This window comes from Coregonus clupeaformis, chromosome 17 (genome assembly GCF_020615455.1).
Source record: "Coregonus clupeaformis isolate EN_2021a chromosome 17, ASM2061545v1, whole genome shotgun sequence".
NCBI classification, from domain to species: Eukaryota; Metazoa; Chordata; class Actinopteri; order Salmoniformes; family Salmonidae; genus Coregonus; species Coregonus clupeaformis.
The window spans coordinates 71,384,270-71,412,052 of record NC_059208.1 but is presented as its reverse complement, the minus strand read 5'-3'; the positions used below and the strand labels follow the sequence as shown (position 1 = coordinate 71,412,052).

The following is a 27,783-nucleotide window of genomic DNA, read 5'->3' as shown; positions in this document are numbered from 1 at the left end:
TAGAGTGATCCATAGTCTACTGTAGACAAGAGCCCTATAAAGTATTTTGTCCAAGTCTAATTCAATAAAAGCAACAGCAAAATAACACATCAAGAAATCTTAGCCGTAGAGTCCAATGCAATTGAGTTGTATGTCTTCATCTGTCCCTATAGTAGATTATTATCTCTGTAATCTTAATTGAGGGCCAGGCAGACCCACTGAAAAACATGAACAGAAACACAAATCGTTCAGAATTGCTTGGACACAATTTCAGGAAAACATGTATTAAATTAATGAATTAACAGTTAGATGTGAAGACATACCTGCAATACATCCAGTTCGATCTTCCCACTGTCATGTTTATCAAGCGTTTTGAACATTTCTAGTAGAGAGAGAGAGAAATACAATGTGATTCTGACTCTATGAGAACCTGCCTGCCCATAACAGGTATTGCTAATACCTTTAATTTTATTGTAGTAACTTTTATAAATGTTAAGTTAAAATAATATCCTGTGTACACTCAGGTCATGGGCTTTCCCCAGATAGTTATGTAATTTAAAAAAAAAATTGTATCAAAGAATTGTAATAATAATGGTAATGTAAAAGACACTTTTATCCAAGGCAATTTACAGTGTACAATATCCAGAAATGCAAGCACCATGCTCTGGATTGAGCCATTGGAACCACCTCTATTAGAAGGCATTATGAAGTCAAAAACCACTCACTGAATAGCATTTCCAGTCGTATCAGGCAGCCCATGAAGCAGTCAAAGTCAATGGCGTACTCTGAGTTAGCGTACCGAGACACAATTAGCTGGAGCACCTCGCTGTTAAGCTTAAACCCTGCGATAATAATAAACATCATAATAAAAACCTGGCCCAGCATTTCAACCAAAGTCCTAATACAACAATTAGTTATGGACTGACCCATGTAAATGTTGTTGTTGTGTGAGATGGGGGTAAATGAACCAGCGTGATGCTGCATTCTAATAAATATTTGCAGTTAACAAACAAATGCATTTGAATTGATAATATTACAATAGTAGGAATGTTGTGGCAGTGGTAGTTGTGGTAACATACAGTAAGTAATGTGACTTTAAAGAGATACTGCGCATACACAAGCAGCTAGCATACACAAGAAGCTAGCATACACTGGTGAGTAGCATACGCTAGCGTACCTGTAGACTTCCAGTTATTGTGCTAACACTAGTTAGCATTGGCTTGCAAAACTACCACTAATTGCCAGAATCTCGCAATATACCTTTAAATGTGTTTAAAGAAGTTCTCCAACTCTCCATAAAGGAAATAGTGTGTTGTGATGAAGCTATTTGTCTATTGACTCTGATATGTCTGTGCTAGTGTACAATTGGCAATGTTTTCCTGCAGGACAATACTCCGTTACATGTAGGTAGATGTCTTTTGTGTGTGTAATTTTACCCCCTTTTTCTCCCCAATTTCGTGATATCCAATTGGTAGTTACGATCTTGTCTCATCGCTGCAACTCCCCAACAGGCTCGGGAGAGGCGAAGGTCGAGTCATGAGTCCTCCGAAACATCACCCGCCAAGCCACGCTGCTTCTTAACACCTGCTCGCTTAACCCGGAAGCCAGCCACACCAATGTGTTGGAGGAAACACCATTCAACTGACGTCAGCTTGCAGGCGCCCGGCCCGCCACAAGGAGTCGCTAGAGTGCAATGAGCCAAGGAAAGCCCCCCTGGCCAAACCCTCCCCTTACCCGGACGACGCTGGGCCAATTGTGCACCGCCCTATGGGACTCCCGGTCACAGCTGGCTGTGACACAGCCTGGGATCGAACCCCAGGCTGTAGTGACGCCTCAACACTGCGATGCAGTGACTTAGACCGCTGCGCCACTCGGGAGGCATGCATGTAGGTAGATTTCTAATACTCTTCTGTTTAACTACATTGAGTGTACAAAACATTAAGAAGACACCCTTTTGCCCTCCGATCAATCTCAATTCGTCGGGGCATGGACTCTACAAGGTGTCGAAAGCGTTCCACAGGGATGCTGGCCCATGTTGACTCCAATGCTTCCCACAGTTGTGTCAAGTTGGCTGGATGTCCTTTGGGTGGTGGACCATTCTTGATACACACGGGAAACTGTTGAGCGTGAAAAACCCAGCAGCGTTTCAGTTCTTGACACATTCAAACCGGTGCGTCTGGCATAGCCATGGAAGTAGGGGTGCTGAGGGTGCTGCAGCACCCCCTGATAAATTACAATTTAAAAAATAATTTATTTTACAAAATAATTATGGGAATAAAATCACAATTAGTGCACTAGGTCTTTTTTACTCCTGTATGAGCAGAGAACAATAGTCGTCAGCAGAGCGGGGAGGAAAAAGACCCCCCCAAAACATGTTCCCGCGGCCATGGCGCCTGTACCTACTACCATAGCCCTACTGGCACCTACTGTAAATATTGTTTCTTGCCCATTCACCACCTGAATGGCACACATACACAAGCCATGTCTCAATTGTCTCAAGGCTTAAAAATCCTTATTTAAACTGTCTCTTCCCCATCTACACTGATTGAAGTGAATTTAACAAGTGACATCAATAAGGGATCATAGCTTTCACCTGGATTCACCTGGTCAGTCTATGTCATGGAAAGAGCATGTTTTGTACACTCTGTAAATTAAATGGTTAAAAAAGTCAATGTTTCTTAACAATACCTGCTTCAGTCAACGCCCCCCTCATCTCGTGGGTGCTCATCGTGCCAGAGTTGTCAGAGTCGTACCTTTTGAAGATTTCCTACAGGACATCAAAATTATTGACAGACTCATACCAGTGATAGGTTTCAATGCAAATAGAGTTTCAGTATTGTACACTCAGCACAGTCTCTGCCTTTAATCTTACCAAATAAATCTGGATCTTAGTCCACAAAGTATGGAACTCAATCAGGCCCAACTTTGCAGTACCATCCCTCTGATTGTGGTCAAGGCAGAACATATCATAATATATGCCATTTAGCAGACACTTTTATCCAAAACGGCTTACAGTAGTACGTGCATAAATGTTTCTACAAAAGTGTGTGCATACATTTTCCCCTATGGGAACAGAGCCCACGACGTTGGTGTTGCAAGCACCATGCTCTACCAACTGTGCCACACAGGAACAATTTCCTAATACCACATGTTGAAAAGTAAAATGTGTATTTTTCCATATCATATCGAGAGTGAATGGTTCATGCTACTATAGGAAAGGATACATCCAACAGACTGATGATGTGACGACAGGTCTCAAGGCTAAATCCATCAGTTTTGACGTGAGATCCTTGAAAACAGAGTGGCAAAAAGTAAAGCTTAGATACCGTACTATTAACACATACTGGGTCCATCTTTATGAACATTTAAGTTTAAACTTTTTCTGTCTCAAAATACACATCAGGCAATTCAAATCATCAATGTAGTTGCACGTGATACATGTACATTTTAGTCAGTTATCCAGAGCGACTTACAGGAGCAATTAGGGTTAAGGGTATATCAACAGATTTTTCACCTAGTTGGCTCAGGGATTTGAACCAGTGACCTTTCGGTTACTGGCCCAACGGTCTTAGCTGCTAGGTTACCTTCCGCCCTGTATAGCTGTTCCCATAAGATAACCTGGCACATTTAGCCCTATGCTAACCTGACAAGCTCGCCGGTGATTATTTCCTGTGACAAATTCCGCGTCAGCCTATCTTAGACTTTATATCCACCAACCAATGGCATTTCTTAAAATAGGTCAATTTGGCCACCAGAGGGATATTTTAAACCTCCATATGTAAGGTTAACTTTTGTTTCACTTGATTTGTAAAGTGTAGTGTCCCAATATTGTATGATCCTTGACCAGGCTACTAGCTACTAACATTAGACAAAACTAAAAAGGCATGTTTTTTCCCATATATGACAAAATCGCACATTTTTGCTTATCCGTTTCGCACACATCCATGTGCTTTTACAGGGAAAAGATAAAGGAGGTCTATACAACATTTAAGTTTATCGTACATAGTAAAAAAAAAAGTCTAAGAGCCTTATAGTCTTGTTAAATAGCTGTCATGTACCTCCATTACAATCGCTGCCAGGTGGCATACACGCTAAACCGGTTCACTGTGAATCTGCGGGGTACAGTATCAGTGGGTTCGAGGCCCCCTTGTGTCAAGCTTTTTTGTTAAGGAAAAAATTGTTCTCTGCTGGTCCTCAATGATCGATTCAAATATGTGACGAAATAGATGATTATAATAATGCATGTAAAACGTTGTACATGTACAGTGGGGAAAAAAAGTATTTAGTCAGCCACCAATTGTGCAAGTTCTCCCACTTAAAAAGATGAGAGAGGCCTGTAATTTTCATCATAGGTACACGTCAACTATGACAGACAAAATGAGAATTTTTTTTCAAGAAAATCACATTGTAGGATTTTTTATGAAGTTATTTGCAAATTATGGTGGAAAATAAGTATTTGGTCACCTACAAACAAGCAGGATTTCTGGCTCTCACAGACCTGTAACTTCTTCTTTAAGAGGCTCCTCTGTCCTCCACTTGTTACCTGTATTAATGGCACCTGTTTGAACTTGTTATCAGTATAAAAGACACCTGTCCACAACCTCAAACAGTCACACTCCAAACTCCACTATGGCCAAGACCAAAGAGCTGTCAAAGGACACCAGAAACAAAATTGTAGACCTGCACCAGGCTGGGAAGACTGAATCTGCAATAGGTAAGCAGCTTGGTTTGAAGAAATCAACTGTGGGAGCAATTATTAGGAAATGGAAGACATACAAGACCACTGATAATCTCCCCTCGATCTGGGGCTCCACGCAAGATCTCACCCCGTGGGGTCAAAATGATCACAAGAACGGTGAGCAAAAATCCCAGAACCACACAGGGGGACCTAGTGAATGACCTGCAGAGAGCTGGGACCAAAGTAACAAAGCCTACCATCAGTAACACACTACGCCGCCAGGGACTCAAATCCTGCAGTGCCAGACGTGTCCCCCTGCTTAAGCCAGTACATGTCCAGGCCCGTCTGAAGTTTGCTAGAGTGCATTTGGATGATCCAGAAGAGGATTGGGAGAATGTCATATGGTCAGATGAAACCAAAATATAACTTTTTGGTAAAAACTCAACTCGTCGTGTTTGGAGGACAAAGAATGCTGAGTTGCATCCAAAGAACACCATACCTACTGTGAAGCATGGGGGTGGAAACATCATGCTTTGGGGCTGTTTTTCTGCAAAGGGACCAGGACGACTGATCCGTGTAAAGGAAAGAATGAATGGGGCCATGTATCGTGAGATTTTGAGTGAAAACCTCCTTCCATCAGCAAGGGCATTGAAGATGAAACGTGGCTGGGTCTTTCAGCATGACAATGATCCCAAACACACCACCCGGGCAACGAAGGAGTGGCTTCTTAGAAGCATTTCAAGGTCCTGGAGTGGCCTAGCCAGTCTCCAGATCTCAACCCCATAGAAAATCTTTGGAGGGAGTTGAAAGTCTGTGTTGCCCAGCGACAGCCCCAAAACATCACTGCTCTAGAGGAGATCTGCATGGAGGAATGGGCCAAAATACCAGCAACAGTGTGTGAAAACCTTGTGAAGACTTACAGAAAACGTTTGACCTGTGTCATTGCCAACAAAGGGTATATAACAAAGTATTGAGAAACTTTTGTTATTGACCAAATACTTATTTTCCACCATAATTTGCAAATAAATTCATAAAAAATCCTAAAATGTGATTTTCTGGATTTTTTTTCTCATTTTGTCTGTCATAGTTGACGTGTACCTATGATGAAAATTACAGGCCTCTCTCATCTTTTTAAGTGGGAGAACTTGCACAATTGGTGGCTGACTAAATACTTTTTTTCCCCACTGTAAGTGTAGCCTACATAAGAAATTAAGACATGTTGGTCGAACAGTAACGTTATACTATGCTATTATATTTGGTATGCTAGGCCTATGTAGAATAATAATTAATCATTAAAGTTAAGTGTCCAGTGAAAATCTCACTTTTAAAAGTTCATATTCTTTTAACTCATACCCAAATAATGTTGTTGACTCATCCTATACTCCTATTTGTTGGCCAAAGCATAAATTTGAGAAAAAACACTTTAAAAACCTCCACCTTAAACTTTTATCTAAAAAAGACGGTTTCAAAAATGCTTGCTATTTCCTCATAGAGTATGACGTCATACTCCTTAGGAGGATGAGCTGGCCAATCAGCGGTCTAAAGGTGGATGAGCTGGCTATTCAGCGGTCTACTCTGATAAATATTTTTAACGACCAGTATAGGCCCACACCATTCTGTTGTTGGGGTACACCTACACCATTCCAACACAGAAAAGCTGCTTTTTAACATGCATAATAGCCCATTTTTGTAAGGACAACTATTTCACTCATTTTGTAAGTAATTATAGGTCATATTTCATAGAAATCTGGAAACACTGGAGAGTTACTGTAGGTGATCTTGCGAGACATTGATGTAGCTTTGATGTAAACTTTATTAAACAAGCACTATTCTGAGAACCGTTGCTTCTGTTCGCTCTGGCAGCACTAACGTTAATGTTAACGTTACACCCCTGTAGCAGTAGCTTACGTGTTGGTCTGCAATAGGGACTCCAAGAAGCTCCTCATTAAATATATTTGTAATCTTCATTTACAAGGTTTTGGCCGCACTTTGCAACACACTATAACAATAAATGTAATTCTACATTTCAAGGGAAAAAACAATATCTCACCTGGGATTCCAACATGCCGAAAATAGGGAAAATTACCAGGAGCCAGGCTCGTTACACTGTGAGCTTATCATTTAGTTGAGATTTCAAGTGTGTTTTAGTAACTTTGAATAGCAGATTGTGCGGTTTGACTTCTTTTAAGGACATTTTCATGAAAACGTGTTAGATCACGTCCACCTACGTCAACATTTGTAATTGGCTGATGAGGAATTTGTGAACGGACATAATCACTGCCAACTGGTCAGGTTAGCAATGTGCCAGGTTATGTAATGGGAACACCTAAAATGTAGTGTTTTATCACGTGTAACTACTTCAATTATTTAAATTGGGATGGAGAAAATGTTTTCTAATGTTCGTAAATATTACAGTGGCTTGCGAAAGTATTCACCCCCCTTAAATTAAATTAAAATGGATTTTTTGGGGGATTTGTATCATTTCATTTAAACAACATGCCTACCACTTTGAAGATGCAAAATATTTTTGGGGGTGAAACAAACAAGAAATAAGAAAAAAAAAACAGAAAGCTTGAGCGTGCATAACTATCCCCCCTCCCCAAGTCAATATTTGTAGAGCCACCTTTTGCAGCAATTACAGCTGCAAGTCTCTTGGGGTATGTCTCTATAAGCTTGGCACATCTAGCCTCAGGGTTTTTTTTTCTTCAAGGCAAAACTGCTCCAGCTCCTTCAAGTTGGATGGGTTCCGCTGGTGTACAGCAATCTTTAAGTCATACCACAGATTCTCAATTGGATTGAGGTCTGGGCTTTGACTAGGACATTCCAAGACATTTAAATGTTTCCCCTTAAACCACTCGAGTGTTGCTTTAGCAGTATGCTTAGGGTCATTGTCCTGCTGAAAGGTGAACCTCCGTCCCAGTCTCAAATCTCTGGAAGAACTTCCCTGTATTTAGCGCTATCCATCATTCCTTCAATTCTGACCAGATTCCCAGTCCCTGCCAATGAAAACATCCCCACAGCATGATGCTGCCACCACCATGCTTCACTGTGGGGAGGGTGTTCTCGGGGTGATGAGAGGTGTTGGGTTTGCGCCAGACATAGCGTTTTCCTTGATGGCCAAAAAGCTCAATTTTAGTCTCATCTGACCAGAGTACCTTCTTCCATATGTTTGGGGAGTCTCCCACATGCCTTTTGGCGAGCACCAAACGTGTTTGCTTATTTTTTTCTTTAAGCAATGGCTTTTTTCTGGCCACTCTTCCGTAAAGCCCAGCTCTGTGGAGTGTACGGCTTAAAGTGGTCCTATGGACAGATACTCCAATCTCCGCTGTGGAGCTTTGCAGCTCCTTCAGGGTTATCTTTGGTCTCTTTGTTGCCTCTGATTAATGCCCTCCTTGCCTGGTCCATGAGTTTTGGTGGGCAGCCCTCTCTTGGCAGGTTTGTTGTGGTGCCATATTCTTTCCATTTTTTAATAATAGATTTAATGGTGCTCCGTGGGATGTTCAAAGTGTCAGATATTTTTGTATAACCCAACCCTGATCTGTGGTTCTCCACAACATTGTTCCTGACCTGTTTGGAGAGCTCCTTGGTCTTCATGGTGCCGTTTGCTTAGTGGTGCCCCTTGCTTAGTGGTGTTGCAGACTCTGGGGCCTTTCAGAACAGGTGTATTTACAGATGAAGTCGGAAGTTTACATACACTTAGGTTGGAGTCATTAAAACTCGTTTTTCAACCACTCCACAAATTTCTTGTTAACAATCTATAGTTTTGGCAAGTCGGTTAGGACATCTGCTTTGTGCATGACACATGTACTTTTTCCAACAATTGTTTACAGACAGATTATTTCACTTATAATTCACTGTATCACAATTCCAGTGGGTCAGAAGTTTACATACACTAAGTTGACTGTGCCTTTAAACAGCTTGGAAAATTACAGAAAATGATGTCATGGCTTTAGAAGCTTCTGATAGGCTAATTGACATCATTTGAGTCAATAGGAGGTGTACCTGTGGCTGTATTTCAAAGCCTATCTTCAAACTCAGTGCCTCTTTGCTTGACATCATGGGAAAATCAAAAAGAAATCAGCCAAGTGTTGAAATTGTAGACCTCCACAAGTCTGGTTCATCCTTGGGAGCAATTTCCAAACGCCTGAAGGTACCACGTTCATCTGTACAAACAATAGTACGCAAGTATAAACACCATGGGACCACGCAGCCATCATACCGCTCAGGAAGGAGACGTGTTCTGTCTCCTAGAGATGAACGTACTTTGGTGCGAAAAGTGCAAATCAATCCCAGAACAACAGCAAAGGACCTTGTGAAGATGCTGGAGGAAACAGGTACAAAAGTATCTATATCCACAGTAAAACGAGTCCTATATCGACATAACCTGAAAGGCCGCTCAGCAAGGAAGAAGCCACTGATCCAAAACCGCCATAAAAAAAGCCAGACTACGGTTTGCAACTGCACATTGGGACAAAGATTGTACTTTTTGGAGAAATGTCCTCTGGTCTGATTAAGCAAAAATAGAACTGTTTGGCCATAATGACCATCGTTATGTTTGGAGGAAAAAGGGGGTTGCTTGCCAGCCGAAGAACACCATCCCAACCGTGAAGCACAGGGGTGGCAACATCATGCTGTGGGGGTGCCTTACTGCAGAAGGGACTGGTGCACTTCACAAAATAGATGGCATCATGAGGAAGGAAAATTATGTGGATATATTGAAGCAACATCTCAAGACATCAGTCAGGAAGTTAAAGGTTGCTCGCAAATGGGTCTTCCAAATGGACAATGACCCCAAGCATACTTCCAAAGTTGTGGCAAAATGGCTTAAGGACAACAAAGTCAAGGTATTGGAGTGGCCATCACAAAGCCCTGACCTCAATCCTATAGAAAATGTGTGGGCAGAACTGAAAAAGTGTGTGCGAGCAAGGAGGCCTACAAACCTGACTCAGTTACACCAGCTCTGTCAGGAGGAATGGCCCAAAATTCACCCAACTTGTGGAAGGCTACCCGAAACGTTTGACCCAAGTTAAACAATTTAAAGGCAATGCTACCAAATACTAATGTGTATGTAAACTTCTGACCCACTGGGAATGTGATGAAATAAATAAAAGCTGAAATAAATCATTCTCTCTATTATTCTGACATTTCACATTCTTAAAATAAAGTGGTGATCCTAACTGACCTAAGACGGAATTTTTACTAGGATTAAATGTCAGGAATTGTGAAAAACTGAGTTTAAATGTATTTGGATAATGTGTATGTAAACTTCCGACTTCAACTGTATACTGAGATCATGTGACAGATCACGTGTCACTTAGATTGCACACAGGTTGACTTTAACTAATTATGTGACTTCTGAAGGTAATTGGTTGCACCAGATCTTATTTAGGGGCTTCATAGCAAAGGGGTTAAATACATATGCTTGCACCACTTCCGTTATTTATCTTTTAGAATTTAGAAGTTATTTTTTTCATTTCACTTCACCATTTTGGACTATTTTGTGTATGTCCATTACATGAAATCCAAATAAAAATCAAATTAAATTACAGGTTGTAATGCAACAAAATAGGAAAAAATGCCAAGGGGGATGAATACTTGTGCAAGGCACTTTAGACCCACTGTATCTCATCACAGATGATGCATCATCATGTATATCCTTTACTTACTCTGCGTGACCACTCTGTTTAAAATCTGTTGAAGTTCAAAGGCAGAAACTTCGGAATCCTGTCAATATGAAATGAATATATTAGAAAGGAAAATAAGATTATGTGACTGATGTAAATAAAGAACTAAAAGAATATAGAAAGACATACAGTTCCAGCAATCTGCGAGAATAGACGTTTGAAGTGGGGATCCACATCACCCTCTGTAATATCGTGCTAAAAAGGGTACAAAATAATAATAATCTAAAATCATTCATAAATCTCTGTTTAAAATATCATATTGCACTGGGAATTTGCAGCTGGAAGAATAACTCAGTAAACATAAAAACAAAATTGTGTTGGAAGATGTTGAGATCAAAAGACAAGAAATTACTATGATGTACCTCTTCAACTTCCACACTGATATCCTCTTCCATTGGACTGCAACAAAATACATACAAAGATATACATATAACATACACATACGTTTTTTTTAAATGTCCTGATTTTACATATGTTTGTCATTGTGCCTTGGTAGCAAAGCATCATTTTCAAATTGAATGAAAATTTATGATCGAACACATGTAGGTGTAAATAATGTCACGCTGCTTCCTTAGCGAGTACCACTTCCTCCTGATTCGGCTCATACCGAGGCATGAACCCAGGACCTCTGCCACGCAAACACACGTGACCGCACTCCTGAACCGTCTTACCCAGCCACGGCACAAAAAATAGCTATTTGTCAGCAGAAGTGGGGACACTTCAGGCTGAGGAGTGAGTGTCACATATCCTCATTTGCTACATAGGCCTACATTATATAAAACATTATCGTGTTCACAACAGCATCTAGAAACATAAAACCAAGAATGTTAATAAAACAATATGGCACACAACATGGATCTATTCACATGCCTTACAGCATTGCAACATTCGCTTAAAATTTGTTTGAGTCCCACTCTATTGCAGGCTGTATAACCTCTTTATAAACTCGGGCCCCACCTGATGGCAGCACGCTTCTCGGAGAAGACTCTCAAGACAAAGCTGCCCTTCTTGTGCGGCTCAAACGTGGAGGGGATGATTACATACTCCCCGGGGGGCAGCTTGAAGCGGTCACAGATCTCCCGCAGGTTGATGAAGGTGCTGCTCATTGCCACAGACCTCTGTCTCAGCAGCACATCTGGGCCCAGGTGGATGTTGGTGCGGCCCTTATACTGCCATCAAACACAGAGGGCCATTTTACTGTAGGCTACATTGTGGCATTATACATTGGTTTCAAACAACATCTTACCTTACTTTTTGTGCATTGGGCACTGTACTCAAATATATTTTGGCTCAAAATAAGTTGAGAATGTGATATGAATAGACCAGCCTGAAAATGGCCTTACAGTGCATTCGGAAAGTGTTCAGACCCCTTGACTTTTTCCAAATGTTGTTACGTTACAGCCTTATTCTAAAATGGATTAAATTGTTTTTTTCCCTCATCAATCTACAAACTATTCCCCATAATGACAAAGCAAAAACAGGTTTTTAGAAATTTCTGCAAATGTATTAAAAATAAGGAACTGGAATATTACATTTACATAAGTATTCAAACCCTTTACTCAGTACTTTGTTGAAGCACCTTTGGCAGCGATTACAGCCTCGAGTCTTCTTGGGTATGACGCTACAAGCTTGGCACACCTGTATTTGGGGAGTTTCTCCCATTCTTCTCTGCAGATCCTCTCAAGCTGTGTCAGGTTGGATGGGGAGCGTCGCTGCACAGCTATTTTCAGGTCTCTCCAGAGATGTTCGATCGGGTTCAAGTCCGGGCTCTGGCTGGGCCACTCAAGGACATTCAGAGACTTATCCCGAAGACACGTCTGTGTTGTCTTGGCTGTGTGCTTAGGGTCGTTGTCCTGTTGGAAGGTGAACCGTCGCCCCAGTCTGAGGTCCTCAGCACTCTGGGGCAGGTTTTCATCAAGTATCTCTCTGTACTTTGCTCCGTTCATCTTTCCCTCGATCCTGACTAGTCTCCCAGTCCCTGCCGCTGAAAAACATCCCCACAGTATGATGCTGCCACCACCATGCTTCACTGTAGGGATGGTGCCAGGTTTCCTCCAGACGTGACGCTTGGCATTCAGGCCAAAGAGTTCAATCTTTGTTTCATCAGACCAGAGAATCTTGTTTCTCATGTTCTGAGAGTCCTTTAGGTGCCGTTTGGCAAATTCCAAGCGGGCTGTCATGTGCCTTTTACTGAGGAGTGGCTTCCGTCTGGCCACTCTACCATAAAGGCCTGATTGGTGGAGTGCTGCAGAGATGGTTGTCCTTCTGGAAGGTTCTCCCATCTCCACAGAGGAACTCTGGAGCTCTGTCAGAGTGACCATCGGGTTCTTGGTCACCTCCCTGACCAAGGCCCTTCTCCCCCAATTGCTCAGTTTGGCCGGGCAGCCAGCTCTAGGAAGAGTCTTGGTGGTTCCAAACTTCTTCCATTTAAGAATGATGGAGGCCACTGTGTTCTTGGGGACCTTCAATGCTGCAGAAATGTTTTAGTACCCTTCCCCAGATCTGTGCCTCGACACAATCCTGTCTCGGAGCTCTACGGACAATTCCTTCGACCTGGCTTGGTTTTTGCTCTGACATGCACTGTCAACTGTGGGACCTTATATAGACAGGTGTGTGCCTTTCCAAATCAAGTCCAATCAATTGAATATACCACAGGTGGACTCCAATCAAGTTGTAGAAACATGTCAAGAATGTTCAATGGAAACAGGATGCACCTGAGCTAAATTTCGAGTCTCATAGCAAAGGGTCTAAGGTATTTCTGTTGTTAAAAAAATAAATTTTGCTAAAATTTCTAAAAACCTGTTTTCGCTTTGTCATTATGGGGTATTGTGTGTAGATTGAAAAACATTAATTTAATACATTTTAGAATAAGGTTGTAACGTAACAAAATGTGGAAAAAGTCAAGAGGTCTGAATACTTTCCGAATGCACTGTGTCTATAATTATGCTTGAGTTTATTTCCTTCTATGTGTTTAAGAACTGTACATACCTCATCAGGAACCTGGAAAACAAACAAAAACAAAACAAACATCAGAATATTAACAAAGAAGCTTTCTGTGAAATTTGACCATTTTATTTTAAAATGGGTTAAGTCAGGGGTAGCCAACTCTCCTCTTGGAGAGCTACTGGGTATGCATGCTTTTGCTCCAGCCCTGATTTAAAACACCAGATTCAGCTAATTCAGGATCTATAAGCAGCTGATACGTAGAAATTCAGATTTCCTGTGTTTTGTATCATATTGTACAATAGCTGATGAAACTAACACTGTAAAAGTGTGAAACAAATGTGATCAGTGTTATTTCCTGATAGTTGCTGGTTAAAAATACTATGGAACAAAAGCCTGCATACCAGAGGAGGGTTGGCCAGTTGGCTGGATTAAGTGGATAAATTCACTAGGGGTGGTGATGTTGCACCTGGTATATAGAAAAGCCAATGGTGTTGAGGTCCCGGCCGAACCTCCTCTCTTTGCGGCCATCTTTTTGCATGAGGCCCACCAAGAAGGTGCAGCCATCCTTGCCATCATGAGGGTCATCATCCACATCATCCAATTTAATGGCAAACTGGGGGTTGGAGCAGAATGTGGCTGCAGAGAAATGGGTGAGAAAAATGATTCTTGAAAAAAGATTAGTGACTAATTGAGGCACTATCAGAGTTGGCAGGTCTAGCTAAAATTTCCAGTTCAATGACCACTCAAAACCTCAATTTTTTTCCGCAGCAAGAGAAGAGTTGCCACATTTATCCAATAAGTGTCTCCATATTAGCTAGCTAGTGCTGTTAGTTCGTGGTTCTCACATTACTTGTCATGACGTGCACGCGTGCTGCTCTCCTCTCACTCAAGTGACTCAGCTGCCTGCTGCAGCGCTCTCTCAATCAACACACACACAGACAGACTCCTCTGGCCCTCCCTGAACACTATACACTTTTTACTCTAACACAGTGCTTAATTTGAAACGGATCCTGCCGGAACAGAATCCGGCACCTTTCCGTTTAGGACAGTTTTCTCCGGAACCTAATTGGCCGGATCCCGTACCTCTCGTAGCATTAAACATAATTTTCACTTTTTGCAATGTAAAAATTCTAATGAAAGCGATCAAAGTTCATTCGAGTTGAATCTTCGTTAATTCTCATGCCCCCACAAAAAAACGTAATGTGAAAAAATAGATTTTAAGCCCGGGCCTAATATTCTAAGAGTTAATTTGGGTTGGGCAGGCCCGGGTTTATGGTTTGCGTAACATTGTAACCTATGTTTGAGACCAACGCGCGCCAGTATCTCTCACATAGCTAGAATGAGATTCACTTTCTATGATCCCTCTCTGCTCTGATAGACATGAACCTGCAACTCTCATCTCTCCAGCGTTGCACTTCTCCTTATAGAATCATCGTCGCGCGAAGGGTTCTGAAGGAACTGCAGCACCCCTGATAAATTGAAATACATTTGGCAAAGTTATAGAATTACTGCTGTCTGTTCAGAAATAAATTCAGTCATTCAGAATAGCCTACTACACAATGAGAAGGCCTATAATTTAGCCACAGAGGATCAATAGCTTTTTTTTTTATAGCCTAGCTGTAGACTGGGAACGCGCGGAAAATCTGTCAGTGAAAAAACAGCATTCAGACAAAACAGGCCTTTCGCAATATTTTAAATACAATCGAGGGAAAACACAGATTGTAAAGCAAATGGCTCCTATTGAAAATAGAAGACTATTCTGTATACTACCAAAATATTTGATCAACTTCCAAATATTGTTTTACAAAAAAGAGAGAGAGATAGGCGTTTGGCATTAGCGTATCGGCCATCACCAGCAAGTGAGCTGCTCATCATTGGGTGAGTCAGTGAAACTGGAAATCCTTTTTAGGACTATAATTTCCTCTTCATATTGTAGCCTACAATATCTGTCTCCACACACATAGGCCTATGATGGATTCAAGACAAGGTCGTTTTTATTTATCTCAGATTTTCTGTTTCAGTGTCAAAGTAGCCTGCCATTTCGATCATTTGTGCGGTATTAAAAAAGATTCTGCCGAAGTCTCCAGTCATGTAAAATGACGTAGAATTGCATGAAATGCGTTTATAAAAGGCCAAATTTTTCTCGGACCCTAGGTTACTAAAAATGTTCTCAATGTGTACAACTTCTGTAACTGCCGCTACTCTACTGCTCTATGCCACTACGCAAATGCGATGATACGCATATTTTTTTATTTTTTTATGTAATGCATTCCGGTACCTCAGAACTCCCCAGGTCACCCACTCTCGCGCTCACTTTTTGCTCCGGCACCTCCCGATTTACAAATTAAGCACTGCTCTAACCATAATGGTAAATATAATGTAATTCATCAGCTGTCCATAACTATTGCAGATAAGATTATTGCAAATAGGCAAGCAGCACAAAATCTTTTACAAGTAGTTTTAAGGCCTACTGTATATAATGTTAGATTATTAGAGATTGACAGGGACTGTACCTGCATTGTTCCTGCATCCTCCGGCGGTAGAACCTACCCTCCACATCCCCTCAAACTGGTAGTGGTTCCAGCGACCCACTTCATCACTGACCAGTGTGTCTGGAGTCAGGTTGCAGATCTCCAGCTTGGAGTACTGCCTCAGGAAATCGGAGTAGGCCATCCTGGATAAGGAACAAGGAGTAGGTTGGTACCATGCACATAAAATATAAAGGAATATGTATTTTATGTATAACATTTGAAAGAGACAAGAATGGAGAAAAACACTTTTTTTTAATGTTACAATCAAAAGTTATTTTATGACAGCTGTTAGACTATATCGTTCTAATGAAGGTGTTATACTGTAGCAAACAATATCATTGGAGTGTTTAATACAGTGCAATACCAATAGAAAAAAATAACAGTTTCACCAAAACTCTCCATCTTCTGCAGAGTAGTCTAGCTTGGATTTCTCCTCTGGCCGTACTCCATCCCATTCCCTGGAACTGATGAGAGAGAGAGTTTAGGCTTGTCAGGTGGCTCCCCTAAGTGGTTATTACAACATCAGGGAATTTCACAACCAAGAAAGGATGCCTTCTTAGAGGCTTACCAACAGCCTTCTCCCAGCAGCCTGTTGTCAACACAGTATCACAATTTTTAAAGCTTATATACATGAAATTAAGTGTTGTATAATTGTTTGTTGTGTGTGTGCCACAACCATCCAAAATGGTTATATGGTCAATACTGTTACTCAACACTGCTACTAATTTAGTTATGTACTCACTCATCGCTCCAGGCACCCGTCCACTCCACCTGACCCCAGGGGTTTCGGATCCTCACCAGCTCAACTGGAGTCCCATGCAGGTGCACCTTCATTCAATATGAAAATTCGACAGACGGTTACGCTTGACAAGAGGCTACCTGTCTGTCGTGATGCCAAGAGGTTGCTGCAAAACTCACATCATTGACTAACTTCATGCATCATGATCTGTTGTCTAAAATACATATTTTTTTAATTATCTATGTGTCACGTGTCATAATATGACATAATAATAATAGTATGTCACTTAGAATACTACTAATAATAATATCAGTCTTTTTTATGACATTGTCACAGAGACAACATTAAGTTTACTGTTACCAAAACAGTCTTTTGGATGCTCAACATGCACTGTTTAACTAATGTAACTGCTAAAAAGGGTGAACACATGATATTAACTTATTTTACTTCTCCTTGATAGTTTTATGCATTGACAAAAGGTTTATTCTTACCTCTTCTGCTGCAGTGATTGAGTATGCATGCCCCTTCACCAGCTTCTGACGAGTAACTGCCTCTGTCTCGTACGCACTTGTTATCTACAGTACCCCAGAACACCACATATCAAAAATGGTTTCCGTTACTGCATACACCAATTTATTCATGTAGGACAGATCCAAACAGATGTATAATTGTATAATTTGTCTTTTCATGTATAAGAGATATATGTAGTTACACATGCCAATCTTAAGGTAGGGTTTCACCCTTTCCTTTGTCTGACAATTTAAAAAACAGTCATGACATCACACCTATATTCAAAAAACTGTTACTATGGACATTGGGATTCTGGGTTCAAGGTGTAGTCTACTCACAATTAAAAAGCATTTTGGTGTCTCCCAAAGGTACAGTAACACGTCAGGACCTTGGCAGCATTATATTTATTGGTTATTGTAATGTACAACTGGAACATTATGTATTTAAAGATGACTCATCAAAAACACCCTTACATCAATGGAGCAGCCCAAAAGAGAACCCAGCCCGAGGGCCTTCTTCATGATTTTGAACAGGTATGGTGGGGCTTTGCTAAGAATATATGTCTCAGCGATGCCCCCAGTGAAGTCCTCAAAGCCTTCAGAGGTGGAGCCCCCAGACAAGGCCTCGTAGGAACTGTTGACTCTACAGAGAAAATTATGTTTGGTTATATCAAAATCAAATACAATGTCATAAACACATCTCTTGAAAAAAACAATGTAAGAATCCATCTTTGTTTAATCATGTCAGAAAACACAAAATCAAACAAAACAGTTGGAACTAAATTGGATTACAACCCACAAAGAAAAAGCAAAGAGGGAAGGTAAAAAAATAAATAACTTGAGATGCTCAATTTGTTAAGACCTCGATAAATTTGGGGATCTTGAGATGAATCCCTTGCATATAAATAAAGTGAGGTGGAGAACCATGATATAACCCTTATGCTTCCAAGGAGGCCAAGATGATTCATAAGATTTTATAAGCAATTATTAACATTTATGTGCATTAACCCTCATACTACCAACATATTTTATATACATGGTTTACCAACTGGGGTCATTTTGACCCCAAGAATAAACTATTGGAAAAAGCAACAATCATAGCAAAATATGAAGTTAATTCTCATCAAATGTCATAAGACATGTAAATCATGTTATCTAAAATAAAATTAACAAAACAGACTGTTATTTTAGCAAATGTACAGGTCATTTGCATATTCTGTCAAACAAAAATATATATTTTTCCCCTTAAATAATGTGCAGCTTTTTTCCAAAGTACAATCCACATAAGTACAAAAAAACTGATTTACAGTCATTTGATTGAAGTACAATTTTTTTGCTAGCAAGACAAATATGTTGGAGATAGATAAGTGATAATGCACGGATGTATTATAAACCATGACCACTGATTTGAAGATTGTAGACCTACACAAGGCTGGAATGGGCTACAAGACCATTGCCAAGCAGCTTGGTGAGAAGGTGACAACAGTTGGTGCGATTATTCGTAAATGGAAGAAACACAAAAGACCCGTCAATCTCCCTCGGCCTGGGGCTCCTGCAAGATCTCACCTCGTGGAGTTACAATTATCATGAGAACGGTGAGGAATCAGCCCAGAACTACATGGGAGGATCTTGTCAATGATCTCAAGGCAGCTGGGACCATAGTCACCAAGAAAACAATTGGTAACACACTACGCCGTGAAGGACTTAAATCCTGCAGCGCCCGCAAGGTCCCCCTGCTCAAGAAAGCACATATACAGGCCCATTGAAGTTTGCCAATGAACATCTGAATGATTCAGATGAGAACTGGGTGAAAGTGTTGTGGTCAGATGAGACCAAAATGGAGCTCTTTGGCATCAACTCAACTCGCCGTGTTTGGAGGAGGAGGAATGCTGCCTATGACCCCAAGAACACCATCCCCACCGTCAAACATGGAGGTGGAAACATTATGCTTTGGGGGGGTTTTTCTGCTAAGGGGACAGGACAACTTCACCGCATCAAAGGGACGATGGACGGGGCCATGTCCCGTCAAATCTTGGGTGAGAACCTCCTTCCCTCAGCCAGGGCATTGAAAATGGGTCGTGGATGGGTATTCCAGCATGACAATGACCCAAAACACACGGCTAAGGCAACAAAGGAGTGGCTCAAGAAGAAGCACATTAAGGTCCTGGAGTGGCCTAGCGAGTCTCCAAACCTTAATCCCATAGAAAATCTGTGGAGGGAGCTGAAGGTTCAAGTTGCCAAACGTCAGCCTCGAAACCTTAATGACTTGGAGAAGATCTGCAAAGAGGAGTGGGACAAAATCCCTTCTGAGATGTGTGCAAACCTGGTGGACAACTACAAGAAACGTCTGACCTCTGTGATTGCCAACAAGGGTTTTGCCACCAAGTACTAAGTCATGTTTTGCAGAGGGGTCAAATATGTATTTCCCTCATTAAAATGCAAATCAATTTATAACATTTTTGACATGTGTTTTTCTGGATTTTTTGTTGTTGTTATTCTGTCTCTCACTGTTCAAATAAACCTACCTTTAAAATTATAGACTGATCATGTCTTTGTCAGTGGGCAAACGTACAAAATCAGCAGGGGATCAAATACTTTTTTCCCTCACTGTATGAGCTGTTTTGACTGCAACTAAGCAAATATATAAGATAATTTTGATTTTGTACACAGCCATACCTAGTAATAACCAATTATAACTAATGTTCCCTCAAAAAAATTAGGCACTGAGCACATTTGAGGTCTGCTGAGCACAAACTTGAACGTTGCAAAAAATTATGTGAACACTGAGGCTGTACCCGCTTTAAGTTACAGTTTCAGACAGTGGTCAAGTAGGATACTGCGGCTATTTGATCATAATGTAGACCTACCAGAGTGGCCTACCATCAAAAACAATGGATAAAATGCATCCAATAACATTTTAACTCGGAAATAGCTGTTCTATCATTCAGCCTACAATAGCAGCCAATGTGTGGTGTTCAATGTAGGCCTACATACCATGATTTCTGAGAAAAAAAATGCAGGGCTTGACATTAACCTGATATTTCAACCTGCGTGTCCTGATCGCGTCTGGTGTGGGTGGACAAAATCAACATACGCGTGATGGCGCACGCACGCACGCGAGCGGTCTGGTCAGCATGTTAGGATCATACCATCTGAAAGTGAGGATAGTGAGCTTGAGGACAGTGACAGCAATGAAGAATGGACGCCAGACTCAGGTTTGAGAGGCTGTGAAATACTAGTTTATGCCCAACTTGTATTTTCTTATGAAATAGTGCTTGTTTCTAGTATACAGTATTTCAATTAATAAATGTTCTGAAAATATCCGATTTTGCTTGATGTTTTAGTACCCTTAAAGCACAGTGTTGCCCTATTGGCACAAAAAAAAGGTCTGGGTGTGGGGTGTAAAAGTTTATTCTTGTCACGGATGCCGCCGAGGCTGCTCCTCCTCCTTGCTCGGGCAGGCTTCGGCGTTCGTCGTCCCCGGAGTACTAGCTACTACCGTTTGATGTTTTCGATGTTCGTTTGTTCATGTCTAGTTGTCTGCACCTGTTTCGTATTCTGTATTGATTATGTCACCTATAAGTTCCCCTGTGTTATGTTTGCATTTGTGTGTTATTGTCCTATTGTCTTGGATGTATTGGTTCGTTACCTTGGGTAGACGTGTTGTTTTACGCGCTCCGCGTATTTGTTCGCCTCTAGTGTTGTGAGGCCGTTTGTTTTTGTGTACCTGTCTAGGTCATTAGTAAAGTCGTCTTGACTTATCCTCTGTGTCCTGCGCTTGACTCCACCACCGCATCCACATCAGCACTCCTTGACAATTCTTTTATTATTGATACATTATCAGAAAGCCTAAATCTTCAAAAAAAATAGAATGGAATATTTGTATATATATATATATATATATATATATATATATATATATCTGAGTTCTGTATTAGAGTTCTTTCAAGTATTTATACCATTGGCAGACTTTGTATACCATCGACAGATTTGTAGATGCAGTAAAAATAAGGTAATTTGGTTTTGTATACGATATGTGGTATAGATAAGTACAATCTTAGGTGAGTACATGGGGAGCTATATCTCTGCAGGTGATCTGTCTATCAGGTCCCCCTCCACCCTCTGGTGGTATGGATAACTTATGTCTCCAGAGAAACCTAGATTCAAATACTACAGGCGGAATTAGGTGTTTTTAGCTGGGGTCAAAATGACCCCTGTAAGGTTCTGTATTTGTTGTCTTAGTTCACCCTTTGTTCTTGTACGTAGCCCTGTTTCTTTGTGTTCTTAAACGTAGCCTTGTCTTTCATTTTTGTTCATTTATTTAACCTGTGTTAGTTACTCACCTGGTCTCATCAGCTCCTTATTTAGTTCAGTTCTTTCTGTTTGTGCCTTATAAAGTATTGTGTGTTTTGACTCTACTAAGCCTTTTTATAGCTCGTTTGTCAGAACCAGTTTTAGCCTTCTGTCCTAGTTTTGTTTCACCTGTCTGTTTGCCTACCTGTGTATGACCATTGCCTGCCTGCGACCACGATTCCTGCCTTCTGTGAAGGCGTAATAAACACCTGCCGCGCTCTGCACGTGAATCTACACCTTTTTCTCCCTGAGTATTCATTACAACCCCAAAGTTATAATTAAGAACAAGTTGATTGACAAAGTCATGAAAAAGTTTAAGAATTGAATAAACCACCTTTGAGCTATGATAATAAATATGCCTCTGTAGTCAAATGACCCCAGTTGGTAGTATGAGGGTTGGTAATATTTTATTCTTTAAAAATAATTGTTTTATAATAAAACAAAGAAGAAGCTAAAATAACTATATTAAAATAATAGCAATAATATTGCTAACCAAAAGCCATGCTAACAAGGTTTCCAAAATACTGCAATATGTGTTGAGGTTTTTGTACAGGGATGTTTTGTAAAAGATATGACAATTGATACAAATTAGAGCATAATAGGGACTGGCATAACAAACACAGTAAGTAAAGAAGGTGATGGGAGCAATCTGGTGATATGTTTACATTTTAGGCGGTGGCTGGTGGCTACAGGTACACTTCAATATTTATTCAGCAGTCACTCTATGACTAAAGCCTCTGCTGGTCACCACAATGGTCCATCTAGTTAGGTCAAAATTATACTATAGCGAATTATCTGCAATTCATTTGGAACAGTTCAATTTAAATCCATGTCCTTTGTTTTATTCCCTTTGTGCAGGTTCAAGGCCTTGGGCCCTATTCAATCAAACCTAGTCACTGGGTTTCCGGGATAAATCAAAAGCCACATTTTTCTTGAATTGCAGGGATGCATATTTGAATAAATAAAAAAATCTGACTGCAAAATATTCATAGACTGACAGCAACAGAAAAACTGTAAGAAAACGTATTTTTGTGTGGTTATCAGTTCTGATTGAACAGGACCCCAGTTACCAACCATGACGGGTGAATGATGTTTACTCACTTGGCATAGGCCTTCTCCAGCAGGGCGCTCCAGAATTCTGAGCCCTCAGCTGAGTGAACAAACAGCAGTTTCCCCTCTCTTGTGGGCAGCCTATCGTCAATCACAACATCCACCCACTGTCCATACTGCCAAAACTGTAAACAAGGAAAACCGAGCAGAGGTAGACCATGACTTCCCCTTCCTTTTCAGATTTAAACTTTTGGAGTGAAAATTCACTTTAGGAGGTAAAAAGACTAATTGATCTTAAATCAGCACTTAGGAGCAACCTCATCCATCACTACCAAAAACACATTGCTCACCTGGAAGTGAAAGATGCCAGCGTAGTTCTCCTCAAAGCTCTGCCCAGGGGGTACCACTCGAGCCAAGATGTCTTTGTCCAAGGTAAGAGAGGCAATGGCTGCCAGCAACCAACAGTCACCTGTATACATACACCAGTGGGTGTATAAGCAATAAAAAAATGTGTACATATTCGTATGAATGCTTTATATACCTAGATCATTCTAGGGAACTTTGAGATTCTTCTGGATATTCATTTGTTTATTTTTATTTTGGTAATAATCCAACTTTATTGAATAACAATTTGTTAAACACTTCATAATAGTAAAATCATTGCATTTTAATACTTTAGTGTGCTACCAAGAAATGGCTCTGTGGCTTGGTAGAGTATAGTATAAATGACCAAAATTACCATAGATTGCCATAGATTTTGGTAAATTACTGGTAGTTTTGTATCCCTTATTATTAAATTATGAAATACTAATATTACATGGTGCAATATAGTGAAACATAAATGCTGAACTGTTTGAGACTGCAGATATGAACAAGTACAGCCAAAGCGAAGGGAGTACACAACACACCAGTAAGCAAACATTCTCAGCATGAGTAATTCTTCATGACTATATGAATGGGTGTATAGCACCCTATATGGTAATAGAAATTGAGTCAAATCTATACTCCAAATAAGTGTCCTATTTCATTTCCAATCAGTAGCTAGCTGTGAATAAAATCTTGTTTGCTCAGTGTTGCACACTTGAGTCTTTCATGTCTGTGTAAATTAGGGGTGGTGTATGTTTACTACAAAGGGCGAACCTTGTGTACCATTTGTTAAAGTAGCAGCATAGTAGTCAAATGACGCTATTGTGTACTGTAGGCCTATACATTAATGTACAGTGGGAGAAAAAAGTATTTAGTCAGCCACCAATTGTGCAAGTTCTCCTACTTAAAAAGATGAGAGAGGCCTGTAATTTTCATCATAGGTACACGTCAACTATGACAGACAAATTGAGAAGAAAAAAAATCCAGAAAATCACATTGTAGGATTTTTAATGAATTTATTTGCAAATTATGGTGGAAAATAAGTATTTGGTCACCTACAAACAAGCAAGATTTCTGGCTCTCACAGACCTGTAACTTCTTCTTTAAGAGGCTCATCTGTCCTCCACTCGTTACCTGTATTAATGGCACCTGTTTGAACTTGTTATCAGTATAAAAGACACCTGTCCACAACCTCAAACAGTCACACTCCAAACTCCACTATGGCCAAGACCAAAGAGCTGTCAAAGGACACCAGAAACAAAATTGTAGACCTGCACCAGGCTGGGAAGACTGAATCTGCAATAGGTAAGCAGCTTGGTTTGAAGAAATCAACTGTGGGAGCAATTATTAGGAAATGGAAGACATACAAGACCACTGATAATCTCCCTCGATCTGGGGCTCCACGCAAGATCTCACCCCATGGGGTCAAAATGATCACAAGAACGGTGAGCAAAAATCCCAGAACCACACGGGGGGACCTAGTGAATGACCTGCAGAGAGCTGGGACCAAAGTAACAAAGCCTACCATCAGTAACACACTACGCCGCCAGGGACTCAAATCCTGCAGTGCCAGACATGTCCCCCTGCTTAAGCCAGTACATGTCCAGGCCCGTCTGAAGTTTGCTAGAGTGCATTTGGATGATCCAGAAGAGGATTGGGAGAATGTCATATGGTCAGATGAAACCAAAATATAACTTTTTGGTAAAAACTCAACTCGTCGTGTTTGGAGGACAAAGAATGCTGAGTTGCATCCAAAGAACACCATACCTACTGTGAAGCATGGAGGTGGAAACATCATGCTTTGGGGCTGTTTTTCTGCAAAGGGACCAGGACGACTGATCCGTGTAAAGGAAAGAATTAATGGGGCCATGTATCGTGAGATTTTGAGTGAAAACCTCCTTCCATCAGCAAGGGCATTGAAGATGAAACGTGGCTGGGTCTTTCAGCATGACAATGATCCCAAACACACCGCCCGGGCAACGAAGGAGTGGCTTTGTAAGAAGCATTTCAAGGTCCTGGAGTGGCCTAGCCAGTCTCCAGATCTCAACCCCATAGAAAATCTTTGGAGGGAGTTGAAAGTCCGTGTTGCCCAGCGACAGCCCCAAAACATCACTGCTCTGGAGGAGATCTGCATGGAGGAATGGGCCAAAATACCAGCAACAGTGTGTGAAAACCTTGTGAAGACTTACAGAAAACGTTTGACCTGTGTCATTGCCAACAAAGGGTATATAACAAAGTATTGAGAAACTTTTGTTATTGACCAAATACTTATTTTCCACCATAATTTGCAAATAAATTCATTAAAAATCCTACAATGTGATTTTCTGGATTTTCTTTTCTCATTTTGTCTGTCATAGTTGACGTGTACCTATGATGAAAATTACAGTTCTCTCTCATCTTTTTAAGTGGGAGAACTTGCACAATTGGTGGCTGACTAAATACTTTTTTTCCCCACTGTACATTTATTAGAACATTTCTGGGACACTAAAGTAAAGTGGGAACCTACCACATACAAAAAGTGTATAGACACTATTTTAAAAGTAAGAGGTTTTGCACAATTTGTTCCACTTCCATTTCATTCCCATTGTCTACATGACTACAGTGACACACACCTTTGTTGTTGAATACAGATAAGCATACAGTATGTGTGTCAGGACTTCGGCCGAGGCTGCCTCCTCTCCTTGTTCGGGCAGGCTTCGGCGTTCGTCGTCACCGGAGTACTAACCACTGCCGCCCCAATCATCATCACAATTGTCTTGTCTCGTTATCACACACACCTGGTTCTAATCCCCTAATTAGTCTGTGTATAAGTGTTCCCTCTGCCCCCTTGTCCTTGTGGGTGATTGTTTATTGTGAAGGTTAGTGAAGCTTGGTGGAGCTCGTGTATTTTGTTCGACGGGAGTATTTTCCTGTGTGCCTTGTGTTTTCCAGTGCACCTGTTTTGTGCCCTGGAGTGTGTTTGACGCATTTCTGCGTAACCCTGTATTTTTGCGGATTAAAGCCTGTTATTCTGTGATTTACCCTCCTGCGCCTGACTCCTTCAACACCACTACATCACAATGTGAGATAACATCCTTAATAACCCTGCTTTGGGATGTGCACTATATTGTCTGGAAGGAATTGGTGTTGTAAAGGTGCCGTTTGGATATGTAAAGCTAATTTATTTTCAAACATCAAAGTATAATCTCATCACACTTTATCTCATGTTATGGCAAATATACAGAACAATATAGGTATGGGGATAAGATGTCAAACTCACCCAAAGCCCCTTGGCAGACGTCAGTTCTCGTGGCTCCTTCAACAATGAACTGAGGGCTTGAGCACAACTCCTGTTTGGAAAACGCATAGGTTGTTTAACTAACAGAATGAATATAGGAGGAATTCGGTTCATTTAAAAAGACTAAGCAATTGGTACTTTGCTCCAGATGATGCTAAAATGCACAATATAAGGCATGAATTGTTTCCCTACATTAAGACCAAATGAGTTGTATGGAGTGTAATTTGTTTCAAGGGCAGAGCAAAAACAGTGACAGAATATAGGTACAGTACATTGAATTTGCATGCTTGAGACAGGGTGCCAGCACAAATACAGGCAGTAAGTTGCAATTACATTTTTATCAAGACTTAATTTGCCTTCCAACACATCTAAATAATTCTCTGCACTATGGTTAATCTTCAATCAAGAGGTTTGAGACAGACTGGAGAAATGTCACCTAATGGCAATCAATGATGAAGAAATCAAATGTTCTGTTATTGACTAAATCAGAATTAAGCCTATCTATGCCTGAATATATTCCACCTGTCTGTGAAAATAAGTCATTGGGGCATAACTTAGTCCCTTTCATGACTGCCACCACCCCTATATGCCCCAATGCACCTTCTTAGAAACTTGAGCCATGAGGAGGTTACCCTGGTGACATGGACAGCAGGAGTCAAAACACACACAAAAGTTATTTGGGAGGAGGTGGGGTTGGGGTGTTAATTGTTCCACCTTACAATTTCATTTTAATCTGTCAATTGTGGGAAGAAAATTGTCCATCCATGTATTTTTGTGAACAAATCCTGAACAATCCCAATACACAGAATATTAAATAAGGACACAGAAAGTAAGCGAAAGGAAAACAATGGGGCCTTCTAGAACAAAGTAAAACAAAAGCATAAACAAGTTATTAATCCAAAAGACATGTTGTGAGCTCGATACATATATCTTGATGAAATTGCAACAAGAACCAAAGCAAGAATCAGATTGATAAGTGCCTCTTTGTTGCTGCACATCTAACAAACTACTAAAACAGAAATGGCTAATATCATGTGAAACGTGAATTGGCTGCCACGTCCTTGTAGATATACAAGGATATCCTTCAGCTATCCTCCTTATACTGAGACAAAGTCCTTACCGTCGGTCTTTTCCACTCCACGCCCCGGGTTTTTGAGGAGTAGCGACCCAACTCATTGTACCCAAGAGAGTTCCAATCAGCAGGGAAGGATGGGTCACTGAAGAGTTTCCCGCTCTCCAGACACTCTCTCCTCAGGCTCTGGAAGTCTTGCTTGTTAAAGGGGATGGCGTTGTCGTTGCTGCCTTCACCTTCCTCCCTAGCTTTCCTCCTGGCCAAGTGGTTAGCTATACTGGACATGGTGCTGTGAACTCAGATGGCTGCAGTATGTGAAGTGTGACTGTGAACTGTGCTGTAATTGCTCCTGTGTGTATAGTAAAAGGCTTTTGGGACTGGGGAGATAGGTGTGAAGGGGTGGAGTCAATTCACCTGCAGTCTATAAAGACAGAGGTGGAGGTGTGGCATCTGCTGCCTGCACCATAAAGGTATTGGCCTAAGACGTCTCAGCATTGTTGAGGAACACATTCAATTCAATGACCTGTATTAGTTCCCAGGGGGTAATTGTAGCTGACATACAACAACAGCAAAAGAGGAGTGCTGTGTATGTGTGTGTG

At 40.9% G+C, this 27,783-nt stretch overlaps 1 protein-coding gene across 1 annotated transcript; it reads right to left on the bottom strand.

The window, feature by feature from the left end:
- Window positions 1–27,469, bottom strand: capn8 (calpain 8). Its single transcript, XM_041884396.2, has 21 exons — window positions 27,233–27,469; window positions 26,095–26,164; window positions 22,820–22,938; window positions 22,521–22,654; window positions 17,541–17,709; window positions 17,049–17,132; window positions 16,561–16,646; window positions 16,208–16,282; window positions 15,801–15,961; window positions 13,754–13,923; window positions 13,330–13,341; window positions 11,299–11,510; window positions 10,704–10,740; window positions 10,471–10,536; window positions 10,324–10,381; window positions 3,204–3,268; window positions 2,852–2,920; window positions 2,668–2,746; window positions 705–821; window positions 303–361; window positions 1–197 (listed from the first exon to the last, which is right to left on the bottom strand). Exons 1-21 carry the CDS (start codon window positions 27,467–27,469, stop codon window positions 174–176), a joined length of 2,103 nt encoding a protein of 700 aa, XP_041740330.2. The 3' UTR covers window positions 1–173.
- Window positions 27,470–27,783: the final 314 nt, after the last annotated feature.

Coding starts and splice junctions, on each gene's coding strand:
- capn8 (XM_041884396.2), bottom strand. CDS start 27,469: ATGTCCAGTATAGCTAACCACTTGGCCAGGAGGAAAGCTAGGGAGGAA. Junction 17,710..22,520: donor CTGGAGAAGGCCTATGCCAA/GTGAGTAAACAT, acceptor TTTTCTCTGTAG/AGTCAACAGTTCCTACGAGG. Junction 10,741..11,298: donor GAGAAGCGTGCTGCCATCAG/GTGGGGCCCGAG, acceptor ATTTTGTTGCAG/TCCAATGGAAGAGGATATCA.